The sequence below is a fragment of the Paroedura picta genome, chromosome 5 (assembly GCF_049243985.1).
Source record: "Paroedura picta isolate Pp20150507F chromosome 5, Ppicta_v3.0, whole genome shotgun sequence".
Classification (NCBI taxonomy): domain Eukaryota; kingdom Metazoa; phylum Chordata; class Lepidosauria; order Squamata; family Gekkonidae; genus Paroedura; species Paroedura picta.
The window spans coordinates 31,240,826-31,255,035 of NC_135373.1; the positions used below are offsets into that span (position 1 = coordinate 31,240,826).

General features: G+C 47.3%; 2 protein-coding genes across 4 annotated transcripts in view; one reads left to right on the top strand and one right to left on the bottom strand.

The window, feature by feature from the left end:
• The window catches only part of LOC143837361 (beta-1,4-galactosyltransferase 3-like), a 34,064-nt gene extending 33,697 nt beyond the window's left edge, over window positions 1–367 (bottom strand). For 2 of the 3 annotated variants that reach the window (XM_077337083.1, XM_077337081.1), the window contains exon 1: window positions 146–367. The gene's annotated coding sequence lies outside the window, so the exon portion shown is untranslated. The remainder of the gene's footprint in view (window positions 1–145) is intronic. The other variant, XM_077337080.1, reaches the window with a different exon arrangement.
• Window positions 368–10,220: 9,853 nt separating this feature from the next.
• CTU1 (cytosolic thiouridylase subunit 1) lies at window positions 10,221–13,050 on the top strand. Its single transcript, XM_077337086.1, has 2 exons — window positions 10,221–10,784; window positions 11,881–13,050. The coding sequence occupies exons 1-2, from the start codon at window positions 10,283–10,285 to the stop codon at window positions 12,429–12,431; spliced, it is 1,053 nt and encodes a 350-aa protein (XP_077193201.1). The 5' UTR covers window positions 10,221–10,282; the 3' UTR covers window positions 12,432–13,050.
• The last annotated feature ends 1,160 nt before the right edge of the window (window positions 13,051–14,210 follow it).

Sequence of the window (14,210 nt, forward strand, 5' to 3'; positions counted from 1 at the left end):
CGTGCAGGGCAGGAGACCACCGTGTTAAAAAAAAAAGGGGGGGGAGGAAGGGGAAATAAGGCTGCCGACCCCTTCTTAGAGCCAGCAAAGCCAACCTCCAGCGCCCGCAGGAGGAGCGACCCACCAACCCCAAGCCGCCGCTCACCGTGGCGCACTCGCTCCTCTTCTCCGGCGGGGACTTGGGGAGTTGGCGACGTTCCGGCCGCTGGCCAATCTGGGCTGGACCCCTTCTGCTCAGGCGCGCCTGCCACGAAGGGCCGCGGCGGAGCGGAGAGGCAAGGCGAGGCAGGAGAAGCTGGGCTGGCGGGGAGGGAGCACGACGAGACGCGTCACGCACGGCGCTCCTGGGCTCGCCGGACGCCGAATGGGAAGCTGGGGCCAATCGGACGCCGGAGGCCGGAGGGAGACGGGGATTGGGCGAGAGCCCCGCCGCGACCACCAGCCAACCGAGGGAGCCCTCGTGACCTCGCCGTCAGCAGCCCGGCGCGGATTGGAGGACGACTACAAAGGAGGGGGGAGGGGGCGTGGCTCGGCCGGGGAAATCAAAGAAAGAGGGTTGCTGGCGGGGATGATGAATGGAGCGGCCGGCCTTGCAGGGGGGGAAGAAGGAAGGAAGGAAGAAGGAAGGAAGGAAGCAAAGCAAGCTGGCGCGCAATTGCCAAAGGAGTGAAGCATTGACTGGGTAGTTTGGGCTGGGCCGGAGGATGAATGGCGCGGTTGCCACCTCCAACGTGGGAATGTCCAGAGATTTGGGGGTGCGTGGGAGGGGGGGCACAGCTTGGGTGTGAAACTCTGAAACTGCCCCCTGCTCTAGGGGGACTGTTCTCTCTTACCTACAGGTCGCTTGGACAGCTAGATGCGAGTCCAGTAGCACCTTGGAGACCGGCAAGATTCGGGGTGCGGGAACTTTTGACTCTAGAAAGCACCTGCCCGAAAATCTTGTTGGTCTCTCAGGTGCTCCTGGATAGGGATCTGGCTGCTCTGCTGCACACCAGCATGCTCAGCCTCTGCAATGAGAGGTCAGTTTTAACTCCAGTAGAACGTTAGGCCCCCGCCTGGAGGTGAATACCTCCTTTGGAGACATGGCATTTTGCATGCAAGTCTCGGGTTCTTAGAAAGAGACCAGGCTACTGGGCAAAAGCACAGCTCTTTATTGGGGATCTCAGCATGTAGCAGGACAAGAAGACGAAATAACTCCTCCCCGGGGGGGGGGGGATTTGGCTTCTATAATTGCTCTGTGTTTTTGCTGGCCTTTGTCTTCAGCAACACAGGAGTCTTGTGAAGTCCAGTGGCACCTTTATGACCAACAAAGATTTATTCAAGGCGTGAGCTTTCGTGTGCATGCACACTTCCTCAGACAATTTAGTTTACTAATTTGCCACTAATTTACTTTTTCCTTATATCTGTACTCTTATGATCTCTGTCTCCATGCACACAAGCTCACGCCTTGAATAAATCTTTGTCGGTCTTAAGCATGCCATTGGTCTCAAATTTTGTTGAACTGATTTCCAGTCAACTCTCTTTCTAGCCAGAACTTTTAGTTTACCTTTTTCAGAGAGATTTGCCATGGATCATGACACACTATCTCATGCCTTGAAGATCCAATGGCAGGCGTGGCCACACTGTGGCTGTCCAGATGGACTACAATTCCTATGAGCCCCTACCAGCATCATAATGGCAGGGGCCCATGGGAACTGTAGTCATGGACATCTGGAGAACTACAGTTTGGCCACCCCTGCTCTATGGTATCACCATAAACTGGATGGTAAAGGAAAAGGTATCCCCTGTGCAAGCACCAGGTCATGTCTGACCCTTGGAGTGACGCCCTCTAGCATTTTCATGGCAGACTCAATACGGGGTGGTTTGCCATTCCCTTCCCCAGCCATTACCGTTATTGGATGTTACTCGAAAGGAAGGAAGGAAGAAAGAAAGAAAGAAAGAAAGAAAGAAAGAAAGAAAGAAAGAAAGAAAGAAAGAAAGAAAGAAAGAAAGAAAGAAAGAAAGAAAGAAAGAAAGAAAGAAAGAAAGAAAGAAAGAAAGAAAGAAAGAAAGAAAGAAAGATACAGGGTTTATGAATAAACCTGCATAGGATTGTGCTGTTAAGTTTTCTTTCATCCTTATGTTGGCAGTCCTTATGTGTCGCAGCCAAGTGAGGTCAATTCTTCAGAGACCCGGCAAAGTAGGCTCTAGTTCAGAGTTGGCCAAACTGTGTCTCTCCAGATGTCCATGTGCTACAATTACCATGAGCCCCTGCCAGCTCAAGCCACCCCTGCTCTAGTTCATACAAGTTTATGAGAGTCAACCTGTATGCCTTTAACATTTCACAAGGTTTATTTTTCCACCCCTCCTTTGCTGTAATAGTGTTACAGGGCTACTTGCTCTCCTCCCTCCCCGAATAGGTCACTCAGTGGACTTTTGCTGGGTCACTTTGATTGATTGATTTGATGATTTGCTTTATATACCACCCTATCCAGCAAACTGGCCCAGGGTGGTGTACATTTTGGCAGGGAGATTCTGCAGCAGCGTCATTTTGCAAGGAGACAGGCAGGACTCGTTCCTCCGAGGAACTGAAGTTGCTAAATGGCGTTTGGGCGCTGTTGCTGCATGCTTACTTAGCACCAGTGAAATAAAAGGGACCTTCATCTAAACAATGAGAGGGGACATGATAGCCTTCTTTAAGTATTTGAAAGGTTGTCATTTGGAGGAGGGCAGGATGCTGTTCCCATTGGCTGCAGAGGAAAGGACACGCAGTAATGGGTTTAAACTACAAGTACAACGGTATAGGCTAGATATCAGGGGGGGGGGAAATTCACAGTCAGAGTAGTTCAGCAGTGGACTAGGCTGCCTAAGGAGGTGGTGAACTCTCCCTCACTGGCAGTCTTCAAGCAAAGGTTGGATACACACTTTTCTTGGATGCTTTAGGATACTTTGGGCTGATCCTGCATTGAGCAGGGGGTTGGACTAGATGGCCTATATGGCCCCTTCCAACTCTATGATTCTATGAAACAAATTAGCACAGGAAGGATCTGCAAGTCTTAACTGGTGGCGGTGTTTAGTTAGTTTAGTTTATTTGATTTATTACCCCACTCCCTTACGGCTCATGGTGGGTTACAATAACTGAGTGAAAACAAGAATGGAGCAACTCTGCATAGGACTTTGCTGTTAAGAGTGCATTCTTTGAGAACACTGACATGAAAGCAAGCCCCACTTAAGAGACCAGAGTAGGATTCTGGGTAGACTTGTTTAGGATTAGTTTTCTTTATGATACAAGGAGTGGGTTTATGGTTTCTCATCACAAAACCCGTTTAGGATTAGTTTTCTTAATGATACAAGGAGTAGGTTGACCGTTTCTCAGCACAAATCCACAGGAATCTTGTGGCAACATGAACCTGTTTCAAACTCTTGATCTATCTAGGTCAGTCATGTCTATTCCGTGGGACAGCAGCTGTCTTGGGTCTGAAGTTGAGGCCTTTTGCATCACCTATTTCTTCACCCTTTGAATCTGTGATGCCAGAGATTGAACCTGGGACCTTCTGCATGTCACACAGAGGACCTACTTTTCAATCTTATAGCCCAACTCCTTATCATGACCATTGAGCCTAAGGACCTGATTTTCTGAAGACAGAATGGAAGTTTTGTAGCACCTTTGACCTAGTTACACTCTTGGTTCATCAAGGGTTCCAACTGGAGGTTATTCATATGACCTCCTATGTTATCCTGTAAAATATGTTTGACTTTAAAAAATATCCCGATATTTAGTTCCCAGCACCTCCAGTTAAAAAGAATCCAGAGAGGAGGTAATATGAAAAAACTCCTGAAACCTTGGAGAGCAGCTGCCAGTCAGAGTAAACAATACTAACCTGGATAGACCAAGGCAGTTTCTTGTGTCCTTTTGTTGTTGTTGTTGGTTGCGAAGTCATGTCCGACCTATCGCGACCCCATAGACAATGATCCTCCAGGCCTTCCTGTTCTCTACCATTCCCCGGAGTCCATTTAAGCTTGCACCGACTGCTTCCATGACTCCATCCAGCCACCTCATTCTCTGTCGTCCCCTTCTTCTTTTGCCCTCAATCGCTCCCAGCATTAGGCTCTTCTCCAGAGAGTCCTTCCTTCTCATGAGGTGGCCAAAGTATTTGAGTTTCATCTTCAGGATCTGGCCTTCTAAGGAGCAGTCAGGGCTGATCTCCTCTAGGACTGACCGGTTTGTTCGCCTTGCAGTCCAAGGGACTCGCAAGAGTCTTCTCCAGCACCAGAGTTCAAAAGCCTCAATTCTTTGACGCTTGGCCTTCCTTATGGTCCAACTTTCACAGCCATGCATTGCAATTGGAAGACCATAGCTTTGACTAGACACACTTTTGTTGGCAGGGTGATATCTCTGCGATTTAAGATGCTGTCTAGATTTGCCATAGCTTTCCTCCCCAGGAGCAAGCATCTTTTAATTTCCTTTGCTAGAGCCAAAAAAAGAAGAGGGGTCTTGACTCGGTGGAAGAGCCTGGCATGGAACACTCAACCAGTTCTTCAGTCAGTATCTGCTCAAGGTTATTTACACATGGATTAGCACATAGCTCCTTAAAACACTTTAATTACTGTGTCCTTTCAATCCTTTTAAAATATACGCCCTTCCCTGTGCAGAAGAGCGTAGGTGTGCAAGTGGCCCCACAATGTAGCCTTTCAGTACGAGGGGAAAATATTGATTCTAGTCCATATTAATGGCTGTACACACAAAGGGAAAGGGCTTGGGCCTGTTCTGGTTCAGCTGTTTATTTAAAACCCTAGTTTATCACCAAGATAGGTTACTCATTAATCCAAAGTAGGAAAGTGCGATTACTGGGGCCATTCTACCCTCCACAATGTTTAATTTGTTTGTCTTGGCTATGAGTGTGCAGCCTAATTTCCTCTGGCTTGGAACCCTGATTCACTAAAGACTAGGGAACAGCTGTGGCTCAACGGAAAATGCAGAAGATCCCAGGTTCAACCCTAGGTCGATGGCGATGTTATCTGTTCAGTTGTGTCTGACCCTCAGCAATTCTATAGGAAAGTTTTCCCCATTCGTCTCTGTCAATGACCTCTTTTGTAGGAAAGTCTTCGCCATGTGCCTCCATCTCTGACTGCTTCTTTTAATGGGTTCATGGTCATCCCTGTGTCGGCTTTGATCATGTCGAGCCAGTGGATCCTTTGGCGACCACGTTACCTTTTGCCGCTGACCATGCTGAGCATTAATGATTTTTCTAGCAAGTTTGATTGCATGATGTGTCCAAAGTAAGTGAGCTTTAGCCATAATATCTTGCCTTCTAATGACATCGTTGGTTTGCTCCTCTCTAAAACTATCCTGTTGGTAACTCTGGCTGTCCATGGTATTCGCAGCATTCGTCTCCAACACCATAATTCGAAGGCATCTATTCTCCTCCTGTCTTACTTCTGCAGGGTCCAGCTTTTGCATCCATAGGTTGTTATGGGGAAGACAACGACGTTGACTAGCCGGTACTTTGTATTAAGGCTGAGATCCTTACTCTTCCATATTCGGTTCATGCCTAGTCTTCCCTAGCAAAAGCTACTTTTTAATGAATATGTGTCTCCTTTCACATCTTGTGCTCACCACTATAAAATGGTGTTTTAACTACATAAAGGGAATTAATTGCAAAAAAACCCACCCCACAACATTTGTTCAATCTAGTTACATATCTAGTTCATAACCCTAAAACATAGCCATGAACTGTGGGAATTCCCCACAGCCTGCCACGAGAAAATACGTTTTAAAATTCAGCTATAAATGTCATAAGTTTTCAACTCATACAAGAACTGGAAGGTTCTGCAAACAGATGTGTTTCAGCTGCACTTAATTTTTAAACACAAAAATGCCAGCACATAAGCCTGCCTTGAACAATGAATCACCCGACCTTTCTGTTGTTAAATTTAAACACATGGAGTCCAGATGTCCTTGCTTGTTGGGGAAGGAAGAAGACGCAAAGCAGGCTTTTAAAAATTTATTTAAATTTAATAATTTACATGCCTTGTGTCTGATCTCAGCATTGTAATTAACTTGTTGATTAAGCTTCGATGGCGCAATCCAAAATGGTTGCTGGAGCAGTGGAGCGTAGGAAGCATTGCATGCACCTCCTCCCAAGCTCTCAATCTGAGAGCAGTAGCAAGCAAGGGGGTGGGGGTTAGGAAAAAAGGAGGAGGAAGGAAAGGGTTGGTAAAGGACAAAAGGATAAGCGAGGAAAGGAAAATTAGAACCAAGATGCCTAGTTGACTACTCTCCCCCTTGAGGCAGGAAGGGGACTGGAGATTTAGGGAATTCACACCAGGAGCCAGGAAATTTGGATTTCTCCTGCCTCCCTTGAAGAGAGGTGGGAAACACCCACCAGGATGTCCTCCTGACTCAGAGGGAGATTTTTTCTTTGGAGGAAAATTTATTTACATGCAATGCTTAGCTTTGAAGACTGGATTTGTTCTACTGTATTAACAAAATATACCTTTGCTTATCTATCTACAATCTGACATATTTATGAAATTTAAAATGACAAATGCCCTCATTTTCTACAAGCAAAATTGTGAATATACCCAGCACAGTCCAGAAGAGAGGGGCAGGGAGCTGCTTCTTATGCTGCCTTAGCACATAGCTTTGGAGGGCAGCCATGCTGGTCTGCAGAAGAACAGCTAGATTTGAACACCAACCAGAGTTTCTGGGCAGAAGCTTTCCAGTGTCAAAGCTCCCTTTGTCAGACACAGGAGAACAGAAGTGGAGATCTGAGTCCTTTTATCTTGGTCAGAAGGTGGGAGAGGTATATATTGTGATATAGTCTCAAATTCAGAATAGACCTATTCCCAGGTCTGAATAGGGACACAGGATTTTTATCTCACTGCAGAGGCTAATTTTCTGCCCCCAAGCATTTCCCCCTCTGCTCTAATCAAGCTGATTACAAGATGCACGGTTCCTTTTGCATCCTTTACAAGAATTGTGTACCCAGCCCTGAGACATGTTTGGTAGGCCGGTATAGAAATTCAGTATATAAGAAGAAGAATACACATACCACCTTCTGACTGGGATAAAAGAATTCTCCCCTTCTGTTCTGCTGTGTATAAAGGAAGTCTCTCAAAAGCTAACACACCCTGAAACTGGTTGGTCTCTTAAGTTTGGTGTAGTGGTTAGGAGTGTGGACTTCTAATCTGGCGAGCCAGGTTCAATTCTGCACTCCCCCACATGCAGCCAGCTGGGTGACCTTGGGCTTGCCACAGTGCTGATAAAACTGTTCTGACCAAGCAGTGATATCAGGGCTCTCTCAGCCTCATCCATTTCACAAGGTGTCTGTTATAGGGAGAGGAAAGGGAAGGCAAATCTAAGCTGCTTTGAGACTCCTTTGGGTAGAGAACCAACTCTTCTTCTTAAGGTGTTAGTAGATTTGGATCTAACTGCCTTAGCACATTTACTTTGGGTTGAAAAAATGACAGACCTTTTTTCGTCAGAAGTCTCATACAGTTCATATGCTCACAGCATGTTTTGATGCAGTCAACCGGCACCATTGGAAACATTGAACATTTAAAAAACCCCTTCATAGCATATTAACTGGACAAAACAAGTCGCATTGAAACAGTAAAAATATGCTTGAAAAAGACATTGCCTGTTGTTATAATACACACAGGAATTGTCTTCATTTATTGCCATCTTCCTGCAAAAAATACACCCCCAAAGTAGGGTCGGGTTGTTAGGCTCCTTACACAACAAATGTGTATTTAATGCAAAATAAAATTATTGTTCCAAAGGTCTCTCTTTATATTGACAGTGCAGCATGGGACATGGCATAAGGAGGTGGCTCTCCGCACTCTTGAATATTTGCTCAGGGTCTCTGACACCAGTTTTCTGACATCATTGTATCAGGGAGGACATGAAGGTGCCCTGGCAGAGAGCCCCTTTCCAGGCCCCTGTTTTCAAACACAGATGAAGAGAGGGCAGGAAATTAAAGTTCTGACCCCAGCCAAAGGATGAATAACAGGAAATAGCTTTCTGAGAGGGAGGGGCCTCCAGCTAGACACAAGGCAGGATGGATCAAACAGAGCTACACGAATTCTGGGCTGCAAAGGGAGCTCTCCTGCACCAGATTAGAGTCACTCACGCATACAGTTACAAAAGGCATACACTCTGTAACCCCTTAGCCAAGCTTAGTGGCTGACTGGGGCATCAGGATACTATCACTGGAGCCAAGCGCATGGGATTCTTGGTCTTTCCTACCTTACCAAGACACTCTTGGGAGTTCCGAGTGAGACTGCCCCCAAGTGGTGACATTCTATCAGGATGTAGGCATAGAATCACATGAAGCCACTGTAACTGTTACCCCACCCTGGGTCTTTGGTTAAGGTAACCATATTGTCCCATTTTTGGAAGGACATCTGGGGGCACCTGGCAAATTGTACTTATGTTGAAGTTAATATATATATATATATATATATATATATATATATATATATATATATATATATATATATATATATATATATATATATATATATATATATATATATATATATATATATATATATATATATATATATATATATATATATATATATATATATATATATTACAATACTATTATTGCATTCTATGTGTTCTATGAATCAAGAACTCCCCCCGGTCAATGGTGTCCTGCTTTACCAATGTTAAAATCTGATCACCTTATCTTTGGTCTTTGCACCTAGCTCTCGCTAGCCTAATTAATTCTGAATTAGGCCTTGTTTACCTCTTTCCTGCCACACATTTTCATTCTGCTGGCTTTGCTCTGAGAACCAAAGTATCCACAGCCTTTACAGAGGGATTAGACTGGAGTGACTTTGTATCAGGTTGTGCTATGAACCCCATGATCAGAAGCAACTATAACATAGAAGAATTTTTATATATTTACTTAACTTACATCCTATCTTTCTTGACAATGGGCACCCAAAGGGGTTGATGGCATTCTTCTCTCCTCCAATTTTATCCTCACAACAATCTTGTGAGGTAGGTTAAGTTGAGACTATGTGACTGTCCCAAAATCACCCCATAAGATTCCATGGCAGAGGGGGGATTTGAACCTGGTTTTCCCTGGCTCCTAGTCAGCACAGTGTAGCGGTTAAAAGTGTTGGGCTAGGATACTCTGCAATGGACACTCACTGGAAAAAAACTTGGGCAAGTTTTTTCTCAGCCTAACCTTCCAGTAGCAACATTTGTGGCAGGCCATGAGTTTTCCTGAGCTCGCTTCTTCAGATACCATTTTTTCTATTTAATAATTTTACTAAAAAAGAATAAACTACGTATTATAAAAACGCTTTTTTGTACACGCATTAAGCGGCTATTTTGCAATACAGAAAGATTATAATAGCTCTTTTGCGGGTCTTGGGTATACCTGAAGACATGAGCAGCGCCTCATGAGAATTCAAACAGGGCATGACAAAGGCAGGGCATAAACAAAGTCAATAAGCATTAATGGTCCTTCAATTACGATTTGATGCGTTGTACACTGTGAAGCGCCCCGAGCCCGCTCTGCAAGGAAGGGCGGCATAGAAAACTTACATATAAGCGAAGGTGACCAGATTTTAACATTGGTAAAGTGGGACACCATTGACCGGGGAGGGGGGGGGGTTCTTGATTAAAATTTTGGTCTATATGGAGCAGGGGTATATGGAGCAGGGGTAGTCAAACTGCGGCCTTCCAGATGTCCATGGACTACAATTCCCAGGAGCATTCGCTGGCTGGGGCTCCTGGGAAATGTAGTCCATGGACATCTGGAGGGCCGCAGTTTGACTACCCCTGATACAGAGCAACAAAAAGTTTCATAGAACACAAAAATAGTATTGCCATACATATATATATATATATATATATATATATATATATATATATATATATATATATATATATATATATATATATATATATATATATATATATATATATATATATATATATATATATATATATATATATATATATATATATATATATAGGTGCCCCCAGATGTCCCTCCAAAAGTGGGACAATCTGGTCACCTTAATATAAGCACACTAATAAAAATCTAACAAATAAAAATACGTCCAATAGCCACCACCCTCCGAGGCTCCGAACTCATCGGCGTCCTCCTTAGAACAGCGCAGCTCGGCCGGAGACAGTTTCGCTCAGCTGTTCCCCAGCCCGACACCGCGCGCCGCTGAGGTCAGGCCTAGGCGCCGCGGCGCTCGGGCCGTGACGCGGCGGCTCGGGCGCGAGGCCTGCCGGGGGCGGTAGTTCCGCGCGGCGCGTGCGGCGGGCATGTCGGCGCCGGTGCAGTGCGGGAGCTGCGGGGCGAGCCGCGCGGCGCTGCGGCGTCCCAAGACGGGCCAGGCGCTGTGCCGCGCGTGCTTCGTGGCGGCGTTCGAGGCGGAGGTGCACGGCACGATCGTGGCGGCGCGGCTGTTCCGTGCGGGCGAGACGGTGGCGGTGGGCGCGTCGGGCGGCAAGGACTCGACGGTGCTGGCCCACCTGCTGCGCCTGCTCAACGAGCGCCACGGCTACGGCCTCCGCCTGCTGCTGCTCTCCGTCGACGAGGGCATCGCCGGCTACCGGGACGACTCGCTGGCCGCCGTGCGCCGCAACCGGGCCCGCCTGGGCCTGCCGCTGCACGTGGTCTCCTACCAGCAGCTCTACGGCTGGAGCATGGACCGCATCGCCCGCCACGTCGGCCCCAAGAACAACTGCACCTTCTGCGGCGTCTTCCGGCGGCAGGCGCTCGACCGCGGCGCCGCCTTGCTGGGAGCCGACAAGATCGCCACCGGTGCGCTCGGGGCGGGAGGGGACGGGACCCCCATCGTGGGGAAGGGGGTCACCCCCAGTGCCCTTAAAGAGGGGCAAAGGGAAAGAGAGAGGCTGCGGCCCTGATCCATGGCGGGGAAGGGCCCACGCGGGGCCCCTGGAGAGGCGCTACATGGATAAATCGACCGTCGTTTGGGGGGGGAGCGCGGTGCTTGCGAAGAAGGGAACCGAGAATCGTGTTCAGGCGCTGTCACATTGGGGGGGGGGGTGCAGAGGGGGTTGGACAAACTTGCGTGTTTGCAAACTCTCATGAAGCGTCTCGTATCTGCCATTCTTGCTTGCAGCACTAGTCTGAGTCAAGTTCCACTGTCTTCGAAGCTGGGTGAAGGCCATGGAGTTAGGTGCTGTGAGAGAGACAGCTGTGCCTGGGGAATGTTCCCTGCTAGGAACATAATTGTCAAACATGTGCCAGCCAGGGCTGAATCTGGGCTGTGGCATGCAAGGGAAGGAGCCTGAGCCTTTGAGGGGGGTGGCCCTGAGTTGCCCGTGATAGCGTTTCAACTGTTATGGTTTTGTGGGTGCGCGCCCTCAAGCTACACATGATTCACGCTGAATCTGTAGCGTTTTTTAAGGTGGTTTATCATTGCCTGCTTCTACATCATGACCCTGGACTTCCTTGGTGGTCTCCCCATCTTAGTACTAACTGGGGCTGACCCTGCTTTGCTAACAAGATCTGATGAGATCCCACTAGTCCAGGGCTCCAGATAGATTCAAGTGGGTAGCCGTGTTGGTCTGAAGTAGCACAGCAAAATTTTAATCCAATGGCACCTTTTAAGACCAACAAAGATTTCTTCAAGGCGTGAGCTTCTGTGTGCATTTATGTGCATGCTCACAGAAGCTCACGCCTTGAATAAATCTTTGTTGGTCTTAAAGGTACCATTGGCCTCAAAATTTTGTGGCTCCAGATTCCATGACCTACAATTACCATAAGATGGCAGGGTTTCATAGCAATTGTAGCCCATGGACATTGGGAGAGCCACACCCCTGTGCTAGCCTGAGCTATTCAAGTCAGGGATTATTGTACTTAATATAATGATTCTGTCTGATTATCTTCATAGGTCACAATGCAGACGATGTAGCTGAGACGGTGCTGATGAACTTCCTGAGAGGGGATGTGGGTCGACTCCGGCGCTGCACAGGGATCCTCACTGGTGGGGAGGGGGCCTTGCCACGGTGCAAGCCCCTGAAGCACGCCTACGAGAAGGAGATTGTCCTGTACGCCTACTTCCAGGGTCTGGACTACTTCAGCACCGAGTGCGTCTACGCACCCAACGCTTACCGTGGCTACGCCCGCACCCTGCTAAAAGACCTCGAGGCCGTGCGCCCCAGTGCCGTGGCCAGCCTGGTGCACTCGGGCGAGCGGCTGGCCGTGCGCGAGGATGTGCGCATGCCCACCCAGGGCACCTGCCAGCACTGTGGTTACCTCTCCAGCCAGCCCCTTTGCAAAGCATGCGTGCTGCTGGAAGGGCTCAACCGCGGCCTGCCTCGACTGGGGATCGGCAAGCCCAGCCGGCTGCAAAAGGCGCTGACGGACGCAGAGAAGCCGGGGGCGGGCGTCCAGGAAGACTCTCAGCAGTCCAGCAAAGTTGTAAGGACTATAGACTTCTGAGCCTGTGACGTTCCTTACTCAGATCCCAAGAGGTTCCCAGTTGTCTGTTAAAAGCTGTCATGTTGGATCTATGCAATGGCAAACTGTGCAGCACCTTTTCTGGCACACCTTAAGTGCTTTTAGAAAGTGTGAGGGAATTGTTACTATTTTATGTGTAACCTAATTCTCTGACCTTTTGTGGTCCTCCTGCAGCAGCAGCTTGGTGGTGATGCCCACTTCTGGGTATCGGAATTCCAAAGCTGCTTCTAGACTCAGTAAGGTTGGGAACCGCTGGTGAAGATGTTCCCATCTGCAGTGAAGTGGAAAGAACACTCTGCCCTGCTCAACACCAGCTGCTCTCCAAGCAGTGGGTGGAGTCACAAGTGCAACTGGGAGTGGGCATAGATTCAAGTGGGTAGCCATGTTGGCCTGAAGCAGCAGAACACATTTAGAGCCAGTGGAACCTTTAAGGCCAACACATTTTAGTCAAGGTCTTAAAGGTGCCACTGGATTCTAAATTTGTTCTGGGAATGAGCGTCCATGCCCTGTGAGAGTCTTTTGCCATGGCCAAGGAGGAACCGAGAGCTTAAAAACAGTAATCAAATCAAACCCTATTAAACTTGAGTATTTGGATTCAGCATTCAGTATTTGTGTTTCTATATCTCTTTCCCCTAATGTTGAAGCTCAGAACTGCAAAGCCTTCCCTGGTTAGCAGAATCTCTTGAGACTGAAGAGTGGATGTTTTGGTTGCTTTCCAGTACTTTTTCTATGATTGGTCGATGCTTGTGTCCTGACCCGGATAGCCCAGGCTAGGCCAATCTCATCAGATCTCACATGCAAAGCAGGGTCAGACCTGGCTGGTATTTGGATGGGAGGCAACCAAGGAAGTCCAGGGTTGCTAGGCAGAGTTTGCTTGCCTTGAGGACCTTACGGGGTCACCTTCAGTCCGTTGGGAGAGTTGCTGGCAAAAAGTAAATAAAGGTTTGTTCTGTAACAAATAAGAGGGACCTTGCTGGAACTGACCAGTGGGCCATTAAGCCCAGTTCTCTGTTTCACAGTGTACAACCAGTGGCACTGGCGATCCTTGTTGGGTTAAATGTAAATAAAAATTATTTGCCTTGGGAACACAGAAGCTTTATGCAATACCCCCAATCCTCCACGTTTCCCAGTTAAGGGGGAAATCCTGTTCTAAAGAATTACAAAGATGTTCTTTCTCCAATGGTAAAAAGAGAAAGAAATTTTACCTACATAAGTGAAAAAAACTCTTATGTGACGTACTCACGTAGGTACATCTAAGTTATTGTGAACAGACTAACTTCAAAAAGGTCAACTTAGCTACAGCTCCAAGTCTAGGTAAGAGAGATTATATTTAAGATGAAAACTGAAGGCAAGCAAGGGGCAAAGTAGCTCAACATCTGACCAATGACAGGGTGGGGCCAGCTGCCAAATGTGCCTGAGTAACCCTTTTCCCTCCCAGATCCTCTTACAGGACCCGCCTTGCTTCAAAGGCTCTTAAGTGAGTTACGGATACATCACCTGGTTGCAGAAGTCATGAAATAGACACAAAAACATTCTTAACAGAACAAATAATCCAATCTAAAATAGCCAGAAACCAAATAGCAGCCGATGACAGCCAATGGGTGTTTTCCATGCGTCCTGGGGCAGGATATTCCATAATAATAGTCTCTGATGAAATGAAATTTTTGTTTTGATTTCCATGAATCCTAATGATTGTCTAGGCTAGACTGATCTTACAAGATCTTGGAAGCTGCACATGGTCCTAACCTGAATAGCTCAGAC

Coding starts and splice junctions, on each gene's coding strand:
- CTU1 (XM_077337086.1), top strand. CDS start 10,283: ATGTCGGCGCCGGTGCAGTGCGGGAGCTGCGGGGCGAGCCGCGCGGCG. Junction 10,785..11,880: donor AGCCGACAAGATCGCCACCG/GTGCGCTCGGGG, acceptor TTATCTTCATAG/GTCACAATGCAGACGATGTA.